The 19,977-nt window shown below is 35.9% G+C and overlaps 2 protein-coding genes and 1 long non-coding RNA gene across 3 annotated transcripts; 1 reads left to right on the top strand and 2 right to left on the bottom strand.

Annotated features, from left to right (window-relative positions):
• Positions 1-256: 256 nt before the first annotated feature.
• On the bottom strand, positions 257-4,926 carry LOC145588285 (dicarboxylate transporter 2, chloroplastic-like). The gene is made up of 4 exons (XM_081644925.1): positions 4,070-4,926; positions 1,501-1,814; positions 590-1,038; positions 257-509 (listed from the first exon to the last, which is right to left on the bottom strand). The coding sequence occupies exons 1-4, from the start codon at positions 4,859-4,861 to the stop codon at positions 394-396; spliced, it is 1,671 nt and encodes a 556-aa protein (XP_081501051.1). The 5' UTR covers positions 4,862-4,926; the 3' UTR covers positions 257-393.
• A 5,435-nt stretch (positions 4,927-10,361) lies between these two features.
• On the top strand, positions 10,362-15,620 carry LOC145589985 (bifunctional riboflavin biosynthesis protein RIBA 1, chloroplastic-like). The gene is made up of 7 exons (XM_081646714.1): positions 10,362-10,619; positions 11,217-11,613; positions 11,720-11,935; positions 12,091-12,413; positions 13,872-14,001; positions 14,322-14,618; positions 15,048-15,620. Exons 1-7 carry the CDS (start codon positions 10,570-10,572, stop codon positions 15,303-15,305), a joined length of 1,671 nt encoding a protein of 556 aa, XP_081502840.1. The 5' UTR covers positions 10,362-10,569; the 3' UTR covers positions 15,306-15,620.
• A 206-nt stretch (positions 15,621-15,826) lies between these two features.
• On the bottom strand, positions 15,827-19,320 carry LOC145588284 (uncharacterized). The gene is made up of 6 exons (XR_014101570.1): positions 19,253-19,320; positions 18,592-18,725; positions 17,424-18,364; positions 17,215-17,317; positions 16,528-16,615; positions 15,827-16,334 (listed from the first exon to the last, which is right to left on the bottom strand). It is a non-coding gene; the product is annotated as an uncharacterized LOC145588284 (long non-coding RNA).
• Between the last annotated feature and the right edge of the window lie 657 nt (positions 19,321-19,977).

Genomic DNA, 19,977 nt, shown 5'->3' with positions numbered 1-19,977 from the left:
TTCATGTTTCAGAGCTTGAACTGCTAATATTCTGAAAGCTATTTCTTCATTTAATTACAATTGTATTAAATTATCCTAATATAAGGTATAAGATGGAAGAATTGAGCTATAAGTAAATAGGGTTTAAGCCTAGTTAATTCACGAATGCAAATTTAGTAGGGGGAGAAAAAGCAACTCTCCTCTCATTACAATCGCCGCACTGATAACATTTGAAATTCTACATCAGGAGTGCTTCATCTTTGTCAAACCTCCACCATTCAAGAAACTATAATCCAACTCTGACTAGACTCAAAAAGAATGTGGCTGGTATTTCCAGCAAATGTAACCATCCGTATCCTGTGAAATGGGGCATTATACATGGGGGAAATTAAACCTCTTAACAAAACAGTAATGTTAGTAGAGACCTATTATCTTCCACCAAAATCCCCCGACAACAGTCCAGATGACAGCGTTTACGAGCGCCATAATGAAACCCATTTTAAATACATCAGGAAGGTCCACGTAGCCAGCTGTTAGAAGCAAATGCATTATTAGCCAAAGCCAGTGTAGCTTAAACAAAATATACAAAGATTTAATGGAAGACTCTCACCTCCATAATATACTGCTGCTTGGCCACTGCTATAATGTGTAAGTGCTCCAAATAAGTTAGTATTGTATGCTAAGCCCAAAGCCGCCAACACACCAGGAACACCAGATGCTATATTCATGGCCAAGAAGGCAGAGTACAGTGCTCCAACATGGCCAGTTTGACTAGCAAATAGGTAATGGACGAAAAAGTATGCTGCCTGAAGGATACCAAATGCAGCAGGCCAGCTCAAATTCATTGTCTTCAAGCTCTTGGCAACACAACCAGACATCCAGGATACAATACCAAGGTTGGTCAACTGGCTAGCCATACCCACCAGCACAGCAAACCAGGCAAGAGTATCCCATGCCGACTTTTCATTCAAACAATCATCCCAATTCAATACTCCCAACAACAGGAGCACTGACAGTCCGAGCATAGCAGCAACAACACTTGAAACACCAATTCGCTCCCTGCAAGAGAAGAAAAAAGCAAAATAATCATCACTTGAGGGTTTGTTTTTACAGCAAGCAGACAAAACCAAAAAAAAATGTCCAAATGGTCCAACAGAAACCAGTAACATATGGAGTCCATGAACTTAATTTTATAGACCATTGTAAGTGCTGCTGGGATAAAAACAAAAAACTTTGCTGGTAGATAAAAACAAGAATTTCGCCAGGGAGAAAAAATAATGAAATCCACCACTAATTTGTCTCCCACTATTTTACTTCAAGTCGTTTTAACAGTTATCAGAAACAGAACAATGACCACACAATAATACAGTCTCCATCACGCACAGGAATATCTGTGTGCAAAGTAGCATTTTTAATCATACAGAATCAAAGTAGGGTGCGACAACCATGTCAATGATACCACACACTATAGTGGTATAAGAAAAGGCAAAAGTTAGAAAACAAAGCGATCATATTACTCACCCAAAGACCCAGAGCGAAACTGCAAGAAGCATTGTACCAACCATCACCCATTCATTTCTTGTGACAGGCCCCATATTCTTGAGCTTTTCAGCAGCTAAAGCAGGGGCTTCTGGGGTGTCTTTAAGTTCAGGAGGATAGAGCTTGTACAGAATAAGTGGAGTAAGCAAGAGTGCGACAAAAGCTGGTACACTGGCAGTCTTAAGCCAAAAAACCCATGGAGATGCAATCTTCACACCAAGTTCCTCAGCTAATTTGAGACACAGCAGATTTTGAGCTGCAGCAGTTAGGAAAAGAGCACTAGAGTTACCGGCAGACTGTCATGCACACACAAGGAATCAATAGTTATAACATGTCCATCTCATGATTCCCATCTATCATGTACAAGTATATTTTAATTTACAGTAGATGGTTAAGAAAGTTAATTGACAAAAAAAATAATACAATACTCAAGCTTATACATTTATGCTAATGGGGACAGGCTCCAGCTTGACAGTAAGAAAAAATAATTTCAAAAATTCAGTTATGTTTTCATCAAAATAATTCTTTAAACCGACAACAGGAACTTAAATGTGTATACTGTACACTTGAATGCTATGAAGATGTTCACAGCATAATTCTTTTTTTTTTTCATATACAACCGACAAGAAATGATCCAGTTGCAAATGATAAGATTTATATAGAAATACTTGAAAAGTGAAACCTATTAAAAACCTTTGTAATGTTGTTTCTCCATTAGATACTTTCCTTTGAGAGATAAAAATAGTAACGAGATGATATTAAGCTACACACCTTACACTATATTGCTAAGTTAAAGAAAAACAACATTAAGATTTTTCAGAAGAAAATATGCTGTCATGTTTCATGAGTCCAGATAAATAACATGAATATTTTCTTTCACCTAGAATTCTCCACATCCAACCATTGATATAATAAGCAATTGCTGCTATGAATTATCAGAATTCTCTCTATAGCTAAGGCACTAAGGCCACCAACTACTAACAAGTAGCAATTTTACATATTACATCTCCAATAATGCTTTGGTCATCTTCTAGCCGGTGGAACATCGAAGCTCCAACTCCTAAGGAGATCAAAGTAGACCAACTATGTAATGACCATCAACAATGAAAAGGTATGAATATGCAGATGTTTGGGGTTCTAACTCCTAAGGAAACCAAAGTAGATCAGCTATGTAATCCTTGAAGCGTATCATATCTCATAATAGTGTGCAGAATACAAGAGGTGAAACAACATTGGGGACATATTTATTGTAATTGAGGAAATTGACACTGAGAAACCAAAAGATTCACTCACATTAACTAAAAATCTGATGTATGTCAGTAACAAAAAAGAAAACAAAGAAAGAAGAAAATGTACATATAACAGTTTAAATGTATTGATATAGCAAATTAATAACCACCAATCTTTACATAGGACTAAAAATAAATAAAAAAAACAGCCTATAACACCACTGTTCACAAATAGTCCAATTGAACCAGGACATGCAAACAGGGAAAGCATAGCTACATATTAGAGATGTATAAGCAAAACCTCTCAAGAACAAAGCTCATATTTCCACTCATCATCTATCATTCAGATTACAAAAATAATACTGTATATGTTAGTTGATCAGAGGAGAGCTGAGTTCTTATGAACACCCCAATTAAAGTTGTCATTAAGTAATTGCATATGTAGAATCTAATGAGCTCTAGAACCTCAACATTGATGGGTCTAGCACAAAAAAAGAAAGCTGACCAAAAGTTATACTTGTAATTACCTAGTTTCAGGATCATGTTACCTAAATTACGGAATTATTTTCTGTGCAGAACAGGTACTGGAAGATTTGCTTCCTAGTTATCTTTTTAAAAGAGTATCAATGTATGAGCCACATACCAATTCACATGTTTAAATTAGGCAGCACTATTCACTATTCAGGATTATTGAACCACATAAAGTTTCTCCAAAATAAATCAGCAATCCCTCCTTAAGAAAGAAACTCATTGTCAACATTCATAGACATTGTATAAAGCTCGAGTCAGGCTTCCAAAACTGCATCCAACTTCTCCAACAAATCTTAATTCTTCACCCAAACAACATAACAGCAAGCATAAAAGCGTTTCTTGCGGTCAAACAAGCCAGATAATAAATTTTACCATATAACACATAAATTCCAAAACCCACCTTCTATAACAACCATTAATCAAGACTAAAACTTTATCAAACTTCATCAATCCAACTACTTTCCCATACTTAAATCTCATAAACATATCTGTTCTCAGCATATTACTCAATAAAACCAAACCACAAAAAAGCTCAATGTAGCTGCAATCTCCAATTAAATCATATAGATTCTACAATGGCTGATATCAAATCTCCCAAACTACATTGCTTAGCATTGCATCAAAATCAAACCAATCAATCCACAATAATCAACCTATACACTATTATAAACAGCGATCCATTTCACAAGACTTAGGCATCACTAAACTTAACACCAATGATCAAGATCCACAAGCAATCACAAAATACGAATTTCAACCAAATAAAATTGAGTGGACCAAAGCAATCAAACCTGAAATTGAGTCATAATAAGGTAAGACCCAAGCTTCTTCCTAGACTCCCCACCAGGCAAACTCCCGGAAGAAAGCGAAAGCGACTTAATAATCGGAAGGAAAATGCCTCCAGCTCTAGCCGTAGTAGACGGCATAGCAGGAGCAACAAGCGCTTCAGAAATAGTAAGTCCATAAGACAAACCCAAAGTACTCTTCCCCAACCACTTAACAAAGTAAGTAGCAATGCGATCACCAAGCCCGGTTTTGACAAATCCTCGAGCGAAGAAGAAGGAGATGACAATAAGCCAGATCACTTCGTTGGTAAACGCGCAGAACGCGGTGGGGAATGGGAGTGTTTTCGTGACGACGGAGGCGGTAACTCCGAGGAAAGCCCAAGCACCGACGGGGAGAGGACTGAGGACAAGTCCGGCGACTGTGGATAGGAAAATGGCGAGGAGTTGCCATGCTTGGAGGGTTAGTTCTGCTGGTTTAGGGATTGCGAAACGGAGGATGAGTCCGATTGAGATTGAGATTATGAAGGGGATGAGTTTTGCGCCGGTGGGAGGCGGTGGTGCGGTGGTTTTTGCGGCGGAGGAAGGTGGTGGTGCGGGTGAGGATGATGAGGAGGATGCGGCGGCGTTGAGGGGTTTGATGGCGAGGAGGGGTTTGGAGGAGAGAGAAAGTGAGATGGGTCGGCGGTGGTGGAGGGAGGTGGCGGTGGTGGAGCGGAGGAATGCGGTGGTTTTGACGGTGGCTTTAGTGGTGGTGGTGGAGGAGAGAGAGAGAGTGGGGTGGAGGAATAAGCTCTCCATTTTTTGTGATGGGAGAGGAGAGAGAAAGTTGCGGAGGGAACGATGTGAGGAAGGAGGGAAATCAGAAATGGAAGGCCGTAAATGTTACGAGTACTGAAAAAAAATAAAAAAAATTGGGAAAGATTTGAGTGGGATTAATGTGAGAATGCCAGGTGTCGGGATTGTGGAGTTGGGAAGGGTATGTGACGATTTAGGACATGTTTGGGATGTTTTTATTCAAGTGTATTTTTGTTGGTTGTGAAAAATAGTGACGCTTGAGTTGTTCAAAGGGGGGGGTTTTAGTATGATTTAAAGGTACACACAATAACAACACATGAAGTACTAGACAATTTCAATGATTTGGAAACCATGAATTTAAGGTACATAAGTTTCGGTTATAGTTGGTTACGATTCCTGAGTTAGGTTTCGTCCACAAATTTATATACAAATATGAGTAATAAAAAAAGATGTGCATGCAATTTTACCATGCATAAATATTCTAAGAAATTGAGGATATGGGTATTAGAGTTTGGACAATGGTTATTGAAAGTTAGTTTTCTGAATTATTGGCCAAATTTGTGTATTACCTTTTAATTTTAGTTATTGCTCTTGTTGGTTTGATAATGTAGGTTATATGTTTCTAAAATAACATTTTCATGGTATTTTGATTTTGTAGGAATGTGTATATTAATAATGATAGTAATAACAATAATGGTTAAAATACGACTAATAAGTTTTCATTGGTAGAATGGTAGGTGTGTTCCTAGAAAAATCATTGAGAAAAAAGGAAAGTGGAAATGAAAGAAATGATGGACAAGACATGAGAAGATAGAAGGTGATGTTAAAAAAAAAAAAAAAAAAAAAAAAAAAAAAAAAAAAAAACAAATTAGTGAATAAAACCCGGCCTCTATTTTTTTTAGTGAAAAAGAAAACCTCTAGTTATCTATTTTAATTTTATGTGGAAGATATTAACAACAAAAAAAAAGCACTACTAGTGATGAAATAGCAGATGATATGTGGGTCTAACTTTGTAGCCCATTGATAAAATGGACAGCCCAACTTCTGAAGGTGATGCTAACATAGTTAGTTAGTTACTAGTACATCTATCTGTACATGGCAGGCAGGCAAGTTATAGAGGCGTATATAATTTGATAACAAACTCTGTACAATTGTATATTTGTATACTGAAATAATCTTACGTTAACTGAGTATCTTAACTCATTTTGTATAGTCAAATACATTGATCAAAATATGGCATAAGAGAAATTAAAATATACCATAAATATACACAAGTTGATGTAAATTAAGATATTCCTACTTCATCATATGAAATACAAGTAAATTAAACTCTATTGAGTTGAAACTGTACAAGGATCAACCCAACTATAGTCAGTGAGTACTAGTATACACTATACACTATGGAGTACGTGAGGGGAAATTAATAAGGGATCACACACTAACTCAAAGTAACAACACAAATTGACTCAAATACTCTATATTGCTTCTCAAATTATTGCCCTCGATAGCAAATTGTGTAAACCTTTTGTGTGAGAGTGAAATAGTTCGTGAAAAGCCCATATTACATAAATTGTACCAGTATGAGTTAGGTAATACGAAGTAGTATGAAATTTTTAGTCGAGGTATCAGGACAATTACATGAATAAAACTAACTAAAATAATAATGTAGTGAATCTGATATAAAGAGTTTTTCATTGTAAATATCTCTCTTTTCTTATACCACAGTCCACATTCATCATATACAAAAAATTATTTAAAGCTTATAATGAAAGTAAAGATCATATTTTGATTTTCCATTTGTTGGATTTCCCTCATTACATGCGTTAATGTACGTACCTTATACTATGAATTATCACTGCGACACTTGTACACTAGATGACATAGAAAGGGAGGCAGCAAAGTAATGCAATATGCAACACAACACTACATGTTCATTTTACGTACATACCTGCAATTGTGACATACTTAGATAAGACCCGATCTTCTTAGCCGACTTCTTATCAAATGGCATACTTCCATTATTCACCGAAACCGATTTTATCACCGGGCCAAACACACCCCCGGCTCGAGCCGTCGAGCTCGGTATAGCCGGGCTAACCAAAGCCTCACTCAGCACCAAACCGTAAGCCAAACCGATAGTCTTCCGACCCATCCACTTTATAAAATACGTTGCAACTCGATCTCCTAGACCGGTTTTTACAAACCCACGTGAGAAGAAAAATGCTACGACTATCAACCATATTACTTCATTTGTCATAGCACTGAAAGCCTCTTCAAACGACAGCGTTTTCGTGATCAATGTCACTGTTAAACATACAAATGCCCATGCTCCGACCGGTAACGGAGCGTAAACTAGACCGGTGATTGTGGTTAGGAAGATGGAGAGGAGTGTCCATGCACGAGTTGTGACGTTGGCCGGTTTAGGTACGGCGAACCGGAGGATTAGACCGGTTGTGAGAGCGAATAGGAGAGGGATGGGTTTGACTCCATGCCAATGGAACCGGGTTCGGAACCGGGAGATTAGTCGGGTTGGGAGAATAGGGGTATTTATGGAATTTGGTTGGTTGTTGTTGTTGTTATCGAAGGAAGAATGTTGTTGGGATACTTCCATGTTTTGAGCCATTGATGGAGAATGATTCTATGAGAGAGAAGAATAATGGGAGATAAGAGGAAGTGTTAGTGATTGTAGACTTTTTTTTCGCCCAAGGAAAATGACAATAATAAGTGGATTTTTTCTTTTGAGAAATGTCTTAGACTTTTGGCTTAAATCATAGAGTAATTAGAGGCATTTGAATTATATTGTGTGACAACTAATTGATGAGAATTTCGAGCTATCATGGGAGTGACGAGTGAGTTATTAAATTTCCTATTCTCTCGGAGGTTTACACTCTCACTTCTTTCTGTCAACATATTGTTGTTTCATTTTTAATGTTCAATTCGTATTAATGAAAGGAAAACATATTTCACATATAGAAAATATTTTTCTAAAAAAACATTCAATGGAATTATGATTGTGAAAAAGGATTTTTCTTGGTTTCATTATATAAAATAGGAAATCATAGAGTGAAAAAAAAGTGGAAGTATAAGGAAGGGGATGGATAGAAGCCAGGAATCAAAGAATTGAGGAATAGAGGAAAATAAAGACATATCTTCCTTACAAAAGAAAATTGGTTTTCTTTATCATAAAAGTAACTTTCCACTTATGGAGAAATGAAGGAAAATCATTTTTCACAAAAATATTTTCTATCAAAACAAACCAAAGCCTAAAACAAACTACAGTTCCAGTTTTTATTTATTTATTTATTTATTTTTTCTATCAAACAAACACTTATGTTACGAAAAGGGTCATATTTTCAGTCTTGGGCCGAACTAGAGTGATATACTTGGGCCAATAATTTCTACCCAATGCAGCTTGGCCTATATTTACATGAACAATTGTGTGTGGGCTATTCTAATTGGTCTAATCATTACAGCGATTGTAGGCCCAAAGCTGATGCCTATAAAATTAAGCACGTTTTATGCATTCACAATTTCACAAAATGAGACAGTGACACTATTAATCTATTATGTTTGATTTCAGCATTAATCATGCTTAATTTCTATATATGCATAAGTTAGTTGGTAACTTAGTACTCATGAGATATGCCAGTATTAACAGAGAAGTGTTTTTTTTTTTGGATTAAAAGTCTTCTCTCTAGTTCTTATAGCAAATTAGCAATTCCTCAACTTGCTACAAAGAGGGTAAGGATGAGAAGGAATGAGGGATAATACACAACTGCTCCTTTAATTTAGGCCCTGTTCTTTTGAGCTTCTGGGCAGAGCAGGATAGGGCAGAGCAGAGCAGGGCAGAGTAGAGCAGATTTCAGCAGAGCAGAGCAGAATAACTCTAAAGAACAGGACCTAATATATAAAAGAAAAACAAGTACTACTATGTAGGATGAAGGATAATATACTAACTGTTCCTTTAATTCATAGAAGAAAAACAAATATGTGGGATTGAGCGATTGACATAGATGAGATTCAAATAACGACCATGATGCATGGTTCAGATAGGTAGAGTACAGTCATATATCAATGGACGATTATTCAATCCAAACCTAAACAACGAATACTTCCACTATAAAATTTGCTCCAAGTTGGTGGTGCATCAGTCCAAACAAAGTCCATACAAACATTACAAGTTACAAAATGATACAATGGCATTTCATGCAACATTGCAATAGGATTCAATCACGCATGCAATGGGGCTATATGACTCAATGAGTGATGGACTGATGACTCAGGTTATTGACTTGCATTATTTAGGAAACCATATGAATCAAGCTTTTTTTAAGCTATACTACTTGCATTGTTTAGCAAACCATGAATCAAGCTTATTTATTTCTAGCAACATACATACCCAAATTATCATTAAATATTCAAATAGAACGCAGTGAATTATCAACGAACCTTATCCATGTCATTTTCCTCTTTAAGTCGAAATGGTACCTGGACAAAACATTAATGTAGTTAAATCACTGCTGGCACTATATGACAGCTTGGCAATTTAATTGCACACCTAAAAAAAAATGTGGAAGTTGGGGGCCTGGGGTTCGAGGGGTCATGGAATGGCTACTTGTGCCTCGTGGCTCATGCCTTTTGTTGTTCATATCAAATTGTCAGTGATATCGTATTCAAATATATATACATGAATAATTATTGCTACCTGCTATCAATTCTATGCATGATTTATAAAATTGAAATTAAAAAAAAACATATAATATTGAACAAATTCAGGTTAGTATGGAAAAATTGGTACACAGTAACAACATTAGCAATAAACTCGACTTTTTTTCGAGTCACAAAATCTCTCAATAGTTAAGCTACAACCTCAATTTTTTTTATGTTACATTAGTTTTAATGTATTTGCAACATTAATTAGGTCGTAAATGAATACTAAACATTATTTGTAACAAATATGTTCTTTCTTTTTTACTTAATTATTGTATCTTTTTATCTCTATCTTCATCACATGGAGTATTATTTTTCTCTCTCTATTTACCACTCACAAATAAATTATATCTAAATATTAATAAATGTCACATCATTACAAATAAATTGAAACAAAATCCAAGATGCATTAATCTCAAGAATAACAATATTTAGATATCAACATTAAGACTATCTCTAAACTAATTCGCATAATTATCATAACTTAATAAAAAGTCCCTCGTTCTAACCCAACGAATATTCAAAAATAAAAAGTACTCTACTCAGGTCTTTTATTATGGAAGGGGGTTGGTGGGCATTTGTTTCAAATCTTGCCACATTTGGGCTATATGGCTATATCCAACGGATTGACTAGAATCTAGACTAGTCATGAACTCATGATGTAAGTAAAACACACACAACCTTTTAATCCAATTTTGACGCATGAGATCACATCACAATCAGCAGCAGCAGGCAAAACTTAAAAGCCGCTTGTTCTGACCCATGCCTTTTTCGCTGTTGTTTCTTTCTTTCATTCTTTTTTATTAAAAAATCTCTTGTTTTTTCTCCGCTTCTCTTCTGTAATCTTCTCCACCAAATCCTCTTCAAACACGATTCACCTATTTATATATATACCCGCAAGATTGAATCACCAAATCACTCATCTTTTTCAACTTTTATTTATTCAATTTTGTTTAGGATTGGATATTCCTACAATTTTTCGGCTTCTTCTTCCAACAATCATGGCTTCTGTCTATCTCTCTCCTCCTTCTGCTGCTCTCTGCAATTCACAGTATGTTCTCTTTCTCTTCCCTCCCTTTGATGGCTACTTGAAAATTCAGCACTTTTAATCTGGATTTGTGATTGGTTTCTTATTTTCAACTGATTTTTGCATTGGAATTTTGTGGGGTTTTGATTTTTGGCTGTAATAATTTCTGGGGTTGTCTTAATTTTTAATCTTTCGTCTTTTTGTTTCTGGGTTAATTTTATGATTGAATTACCGGGAAAATTTTAATTTCTGGTTGCTGTTATTAATATGATTTGTGAGTATGTTGAAATTTGTACAAGGAGCTGATATATACTGAAATTGGTTGATGATATAGAGATTTTTGGTGGGTGAAAGATTTCTGGGTTTAGATTTCTATTCGTTTGCCGAATTAATTTTATTTGGTAGTGAACTAGATGATGAAGGTAAAATTAGCTTTATAAGCAATGATCTAGTTAAACTTATGCAATAATGTACAGTTTTTTGATTGTTTGCTATAAATTTGATTTGAAGTTATATGGGTACATACTCTTGTAGGACCAATGCAGCATAGGTTCTTGATTTGTTTTCGTGTTAAATTATTGCGTATAATGAAATGATGAGGATGATTTTATCTTGATGTAGAGCTAGTAAAAACTATGAATCGTGGAATGGGTTGTATAGCACAAAGGTTAGCTTGGCTGGAGGATTGAAATCGAATTTAGCCATGGTTTGTTTAGGGAATAAATCATTGCGCAAAGTCAAGGGAAATTTTAGAACCAGGGCTGCTATTGTTTCTGGAGAAGGTGATTTATTGTCTTACTCCAACAACAATGGTATGTTGAACCAAAATGCATTTGACAATGATCAGTCCCTTGGAATTGAGAGGCAAGCCGATACTGTATCTTTGGGGGCGCTTTCTGCGGATACTGCACCTACGTCTGCAGGGTTTGCAGCAGAGAATGATGAGTGTGATTTAGATCGCCCAACTGAAGGTTTTTCTTCCATTGCCGAGGCTATTGAAGATGTTCGTCAAGGAAAGGTTTGGCCCTAGATGGGTTTGTAGATAACATATATGTATAGAATTTGTGCTTGTTTAGGTATGACATACTAATTGAATGGTGTTTGTTGCCTTGGTGATGTTGCAGATGGTGATTGTTGTTGATGATGAAGACAGGGAGAATGAAGGAGATCTGATAATGGCTGCAGAGTTAGCAACACCTGAGGCTATGGCCTTTTTTGTGAAGCATGGAACTGGGATTGTTTGTGTCAGCATGAAAGAAGATGATCTGGCAAGACTGCAGCTTCCTCTCATGGTCAAAGATAATGAGGACAAACTTTGCACAGCATTTACAGTAACAGTGGTATGTACTCTTATGCATTATGGTTTTACATGTTTGAACAACCTTTGGTGAGAATTTAGTTTTGGCTAGATATTGCAGGCTTCACTGAAGGGGTAATACTGTTTCGGAAAACACATATTTTCTGATTTTCTTTGGATTTCTATGAAAATCTTTAGGATGCAAAACATGGTACGACCACTGGTGTGTCAGCTCGTGATCGGGCAACTACTGTAAAGGCCCTGGCATCGAGGGACTCCAAGCCTGAGGACTTTAACCGCCCTGGCCATATCTTTCCATTGAAGTATAAAGAGGGCGGTGTTCTGAAGAGAGCTGGACACACTGAAGCTTCTGTTGATTTTGCCATGTTGGCTGGATTAAATCCCATTGCAGTTATCTGTGAGATTGTGGATGATGATGGCTCGATGGCTAGATTGCCTAGGCTTCGTGAATTTGCACAGAAGGAAAACCTCAAAATAGTCTCTATTGCAGATCTAATAAGGTATTTTATCACAAATTTTAATCTTGATCATTGCTCTTATAGCCAATTAGCCAGTTTCACATTTTCTTTGTGGAATTACACTGATATCACATATGTAGAAGAGACTGAGGTCAATGAGTGAAATTCGTACTAATCTATGTAGTTTAATACTGAGTTTATTTTTCTGTGCTTTATCTTCTTCTCCCATGCGGAAAAAAAAAAAGAAAAAGAAAAACCAAAAGAACCAAGTAGAATTGTATGTTAGAGATTAGGAACAACCTTGTAGTGGTGACTGGTGAGCACTGAACAGAGTATTCTTTTGTCTTTACTAGAATTTGCTGGAGAAGAGATCAATAGTTGGTAAATATGTGCAAGGTAAAGCATAAATCTACTGTCAAGAATAATTGCAGAACAGGAATTATTGATGTATCTAGACTTCACCTATATAAAATTGCTGTAAAGAAATGAGGAATCCAGACATAGTAGGGCATGCTGTATGTGTTAGTTAGAGGAATTCAGATCTTATTTTCTTTTACTAATGTTATTGTTAGCTACATACTAGTACACTCTGAGCTGGTAGAAGTTCTGCTAAGCAGGGGGATGGAATTGGAGTTGTAAAATTTGTTTCGCATGGTGAATTTGACAGTGTTTAGAAACAGCCTCCATAGCTGTTAGATTATTAGTATGACTCAGGATTTTTCACTCAATTGGAATTCGGAAAAAACAAATGGAAAAGTAATGGGGCTCATTTATTCAGTATACTTGTGTATTATTTGTGGGCACTAGGCTAGATCTTAATTACTCTTATCTCAACAGTGATGAATATATTAAAAATAATTTTGGTGGTGAAGCTCAACATTCTGGTGACTTGGTGAGAATTCCATTTGTATTACCAACACAAGCTTACTTTTTCCAGATCTTCATTATCTAAAGTCTATAACTTGTGTATACATTCTTTCCCCCCAATGCTTTTAAGCCTAATTTTCTGGTTTTCACCCCATAAGCTATTTGTCACCTTGCTACTGCATTCTTTCTCAAACCTCTTCTTCAACTTTTTGATCCCATAAGCTTTAATTATATTTCTAATACATTCTAAAAGGTTTTTCTGCGACTATGAATCTATGATAAAAGGGTCAAAGACAGTTTTTCTCCTTAAGTAAGCTGCCTTCGCTTCTTGTTATTTTGCTACTAATGTTTGATGTTGTGGTTGATATAATTCTTCCAAAATTTAGTACGAAGCCTGCCAGTTCTGGTGAAAAAAAGGATGCTTGTTTGGAAATAAAAGCTAAACTTAGCAGATTGTTGCTGGAAACTTTTTTTTTTCCTTTTTTTTTTGTCAATCACAAAATCAGAAAACAGGTCATTCCCTTATTTAGGGGACTTGAATGAAACCTGCATCTCTTTTCGTCTCTCTTATTTTGAGGCAAAGTGGTGGCTCTAAAATTGGTTAAATGATTTAGTTGATGTTATGATTTGCAGGTACCGGAGAAAAAGAGCCCAATTGGTTGAACGTTCTTCAGCTGCAAGGATCCCTACAATGTGGGGGCCTTTCACAGCTTATTGTTACAAGTCATACCTGGATGGCATTGAGCATATTGCAATGGTTAAGGTGAGTTAATTTATATTTGGATTTGGTCAATTGTAAATAACCTCTTTTGTCCTTATTCCAATTTTAGTATTACTCAAGGAATTAAATGTTAAAAAAGAAACCTAGATGCTCTGCCCTTTTGCTGGCCTTGTTTGCACCTTAAGATCTTTCGGTGTGTTTCCTTGGGTTTGAAAATAATAACGTCGATAAGAATGTTACAGAATTTAGGTAATATAAGCACTAGTAGCACTTGGGGAACAATCATCGGGTTTTTGCTTGACTAAATAATCTGCTCTGCAACTGATATCTTTTTTTTTTTATTACTTTTTTTCAATAACTAGGGAGAAATAGGAGATGGACAAGATATCCTAGTGAGAGTTCATTCAGAATGCCTTACAGGAGATATATTTGGCTCAGCTAGATGTGACTGTGGAAACCAGCTTGCACTTGCAATGAAGCAAATAGAGGCTGCTGGAAGGGGAGCGTTGGTCTACCTTCGCGGGCATGAAGGCAGAGGAATTGGTTTGGGCCATAAGCTTCGTGCATATAATCTGCAGGATGCTGGTCGTGATACTGTTGAAGCCAATGAAGAACTAGGATTACCGGTTGACTCAAGAGAATATGGAATTGGTGCACAGGTAACTTCTGCTATTTCCTTCCCAATTTTATTTCGGTAACTTGATTTTTGATTTTTAATTTTTTTTATAAAACTAATTCCATAGATTTTTGGCATATGAATGTGTTACTGCTTGTGAGATTCTTTAAAAAGAGCTAACCATGTGTCAGGCTGCGCCGATGCCAAGAGAAATGTTTCATTTTTCATCTCTTAAAAATCTGCTCAAACCTGGTAATCTTATGGGTAAAGGCCAAAATGGTATACAAAAGTCAGGCTGCACTCCTAAAATTGCCTAGTCTATCGAGCAGGAAAATTTCTAAATTTAGCTGGATTGGCCATTTTTATATCATCTCTACTAAATATATTTTTAAGCACGTTGTTATGATTTGTCTGAGTAACTTGCTTGGTTTGAATGTTAATTTGACCTAATTAAACTTGGGCATGAATGCAGATATTAAGGGATTTGGGGGTTAGAACAATGAAGCTGATGACAAACAACCCGGCAAAATATATAGGGCTGAAGGGTTATGGTCTTGCTGTATCTGGGAGAGTGCCACTTATCACTCCAATAACTAGTGAGAATAAGAGATATCTGGAAACAAAGCGTAAGAAGATGGGTCATGTCTATGGCCTAGACCTAATTAGTCCGAAGACAGAAAATGGCAAATCCAGCACAACCAGTTCACCAGATACTGCAGTTAACTTATAGAACTGACTAGATATTCTGCCCACTAATATAGCATACAGCAAAGTGATTTTGGATCCCTTCAAGCCCCTTCATATTCACACTCTGGAGTAAGGTTGCACCTCATCAAATGATCTGCGATGGCTTTTTATACGTTTTTGTATAAAATGAGAAAGATCTATGATGTTTTGTAATATCATGTCATTTTTTTTTTGTTCCCTTTCAAGATGTGTAAAATAGCTTTGAGCAAGTCTCAGGTTTGTAATTTGTCCACCTCATTCAATGGAATAATAATTGCTTGCCTTAATACATTTGGGGTTTCTAACTCCATTCTAATAATGATGCCTGTCATAACTTCTGAAGTCTGGAAAAAAAATTTGTTTCTCTTTGGAATCTAGAACAGTTGAAGAGAACATATATAAAAAATAGGCTACTCATTTGCAAAGAGAAATTTTTTTACAACTCTATACTAGGGCTTAAGGGAAGAGTAGCCACCTACTAGGTAGGGTTCTCCTCAAATACCCTTAAGCCAATTGAGACGGCTCTATAAACACAACTCTCTTGGGTTTATTCCCTGAAACATTATTCAGTCGACTTTTGTTCTTATACTTCAATTTTTGACAGAAAAATCATGTAATTTGTAGCCTTCCAGATATAGCAAGAGCAACAAAGCCTGTAGCTGCTGCAATACATATCACACGATCTGATAGAGCACCTTCTCTTGTTAAACCATTTCCCAGGTGTATGTAGCATTGTAGCCACATGTGATTTCTGGAACCAGAGCATCCAACCAATGCATTCCTTCACCAAGGAAACCTTTCACACCTTGCTAAGTTAAAGAAAAGATGTTGATATTCTGACATTGGAAATCTGCCTAACTTCAGAGTGGTTATACGGGGAGTTTCCGATAGTTAGTTCATCAAAGCAGCATTGAAGTCCTCTTCACGTTAAAACCTTTCTCTGGTACCAACTGGTATCAGGATATATCACGCAAAACAACAAGATGAGAACCACAACTTTTAATTTTAAATTCAGAGCCCTTCAGATTGGCAACTGTAAGGAAAAACAAACCAAAAACATTCAGTCAATTTACAACTCCATATCTTGACATAACACCACAGAGAACATTTAGTCCAGAATTACATTGATTTAACTTTAAATATAGCGTACTAGCTGGAAGATATAGCAAAAGCTAAAAATTGCTGAACACAACGAAAAATAGCATTCAGAAATGATTCCTTGCTACCTGATAATAATTGAACGAAGCTATCTTCTGGAATCTGGAGTATTATATCGAGTCTCCTTAAAGTCAAATACTTCAAGAGATAATCTTTCTGCATGACAAGTATTTGACCAAAAAATGAAAAGAAAAAAGATATAGTACAGCATTAGAACCATATCATAAAGACATAAACAAGAACTTTGACAAGGTTGTAAAAGCGGTTGGTTTCTTTAGTCTTTTTAATTGCATAATCTGATAGAATGATAAATTGTAAATCTGATGGATTTCCTCTTACAGCATTTAGAACCATATCATCTAGTCCTTTTAATTGCATAATCTGATAGAATGGTAAATTGTAAATCTGATGGATTTCCTCTTACTCCTAAGTGTAGAACTCTCAAGTGGACGTCATAGAAAATTTGCATCATTAGTTATTTTCCAAATACAGTGATTCAACTCATGTAAGCTTACCAGAATGACTACAGTAAAATTAAAACTTTGCTGCAGCCATGTTTGGTCTGAAGACACTATTAGAAGACTAGCAATTGCAATAGACCAAATCAATACAACAATTACAACTTGCAACAACATAAGTTTTACTAGAGTGTAATAGATTGTCCATATTGTCAGTCTTGTAATCATGAAATTTTCTGCACAAGTGAATTACTAGAAATTTTAAGCATTTTTGGAATTACAATTGACTCCACCAACCTTAAGGATCCTTGATTAACGATGGTTGAAAGGAAAATATATTAACTCATGCTGTGCCCTGTAGTGTTACAAGCAACTCTTCCCCTTTTAAAAGCCGACTCCCCTGTTTTAAGACAGAGATTAAATCAAAACTGGGAATTATAGTGTTTATGAAGGTAATTGTGTACAAAAATGACCCAGCTAGAAGCATCTTATAGAACAATGAGAACCTGAAGCTTGATTAAGTGGCCATTTCTTCAGGAAACCTTCATCAGCTAACATCAATTCTCAGATTCACCTATATTAGAGCAAGCTGTATGCAATCGCATAATGCTTACACAATAGGAAGAAACAATAAACATGTTACATAATTTACCAGTACATATAGCTTGACAAAATTTAAAATGGTTCAATTTTGAAATTTTTAATTTGAATGCCTAACAGATTGCAACTTCAGAACTAAAAAGGAAAGTACAAATGAAACAGGAACAAACTACTTATCATGGAACTTTTCAAAAACAAATGCATGGCCTCAGTTATGAATCCTGATTTCCAGCTTTAGACCCTCTTTCGGGATGCATTAACCTATTAACACAAGGCCTCTAGACTCATTTGTCTTCCTAACACTTCAATAAATGCGCTATAAAAGAATGACATGTATAGCTAAATGACAAGGCCTAAGATGTTTCATGTAGCACTGATGAAAGAACAATAGATGCAAGAAACTTTGTCAAGGTTTACAACTGAGTAACAAGAAATTTACTAGCCAGATATAAATTGGCAATCATAAAGGCCATTACCTTTTACTATAAATTGATGTGGGAATACAAAATTCACACGCTGCATAATGCAGAAACAATAAAATATAATTTCAACTCTATTACTTCATAGCTAGTGCAGATAGTTACCTTTTCCTTCCCTGCTTTGAAACCTTTTAGCCCATTTGAAATAGATACTAGATAAGTGGATCAATGGTAGAGCTGCAGTGCTAAATATAGCAGCACCGAATCTCACAAACTGGAGATCCCAGTGACTGGAATCCAAGAATCATCCTTCCCTTGTTATGCTCTCATCTCATTTAAGCTACTCTTTGATTGCAATTTAAGCAACAATCCTGGTTTAGTAGAAAGTTCGGCAAAACTCCTATTCTACATTATATGAATCCTGTCAACTAGAAAAATCATGACAGTAAGAAATATGAAGCAAGCAGCATCAGGATCTACTTTTGAGGTTGAACAAAATAACTATGTATTATGGATTGAGCCATAGGACCGGACCAGGACATTTAATTTCAATGCAATAGGATGTGGTCATCTCATAGAAGCAAAACATAGTGAAAGGAGTTTTTAATAGCAATACTATTGATTCTACTAATGAGTTAAATCAGAGTATACTTACAGCAGCAATTAGCAACTTGTACTTTTCATCAAGGAGTTAATATTAAGGGTTGTGTAGTGTCTAGATATCCATCTAACGCCAAGATTAACAAGCATGAGGTAATATCCATCCTCCCTTGCTTCATAAATAATATTCTGTTTTGCACAATATCATACTGTAAATAAACACGTATATACACAAACACCTATATATGGTGAGTTAAACTAGACAGCCAAAACCCACACATATAATATAACCCATGTTATGGTAACCAGCCAGCATAAGCTTCATTATATTGAAATCCATAAGAGACTGCTAAATGTCTTAAAAGTGTATTATCCAAATTACCAAATATCTGATTCTCATAATACATATGAAACTTCAGATAATTGACCATAAGAAATCTGGTCTAATATAGTCTGAATTATAAGGTATATTCTAATTCGATCTAATCATCTACATAGTTTTATGTACAAGGGTATACAATTTATCACTTCTCTCAGAAGATTAATCATGAAAAAATGGTTGTATTAATTACAATAGTCAACCGTGAAAACAATGAAACTTTTCGTGTAAAAGTATGCGTGACCAAAACTACTAACATGATAATTGACAAGGCATCTTATGCTATGAACCCAAAAGTTGAAATCCAAGTTTGAATAATATGGGTAGACATTATTACCTTTGACCAGTCGAGTTTTTTATAAACGAACATTGAGTAAACGAATTCTTTCGGGCGCTGATTTTAGAACCAATCTGAAGCAAGTATGAAAAAGGTGTTAGAGAGATGATAAGCAACTAAGGAATTCATTTTCCAAAAATGTTGCAAAATTAAGAACAGTGAAAAGACGACATTAATAATAAAAACCCCTATTTTATCTGTCATACTTAGTTTAATGTTGGGGATATGTTGGATATTGGACCAGTTAGCACCATTCTTGTTCTTGCATTCATTCATCAACTCTGGGCTACATTCACATATATGAAGTTCGGTTAAGGAGGTGAGGTGGCGCATCTCTTCTGGCATTCTTTGCAAGTTTGGACAACCAATATAAAGGGATTGGAGAGATGATAAGCCGCCTATTGATGGTGTTAGGCTTTTCAAATTGTCGCACCACATAATCTTTAGGTATTGGAGAGATGATAAGCCGCCTATTGATGGTGTTAGGCTTTCCAAATTATCACAGTAAAAAATTTGAAGGGAATGGAGAGATGATAAGCATCCAATCCCCTTTGGCAGGTTCACCACCTTTGGGAGATTATGTAATTCCAAGGAACGGAGAGTGGGAGCAAGGTATCTCCATGGCATCTCTGCGTCACTTCCTTCTTCTGTGCTTTTGTTGTTGATGACATCATCTTCATCCTCCAATTTCAACATAGGAAGGGATTTCAATGATAGACTCTCAA

The sequence above is a fragment of the Chenopodium album genome, chromosome 17 (assembly GCF_948465745.1).
Source record: "Chenopodium album chromosome 17, dcCheAlbu1.1, whole genome shotgun sequence".
NCBI classification, from domain to species: domain Eukaryota; kingdom Viridiplantae; phylum Streptophyta; class Magnoliopsida; order Caryophyllales; family Amaranthaceae; genus Chenopodium; species Chenopodium album.
Note: the sequence above shows the minus strand (reverse complement) of the source record. Positions and strands in the feature narration are given on the sequence as shown.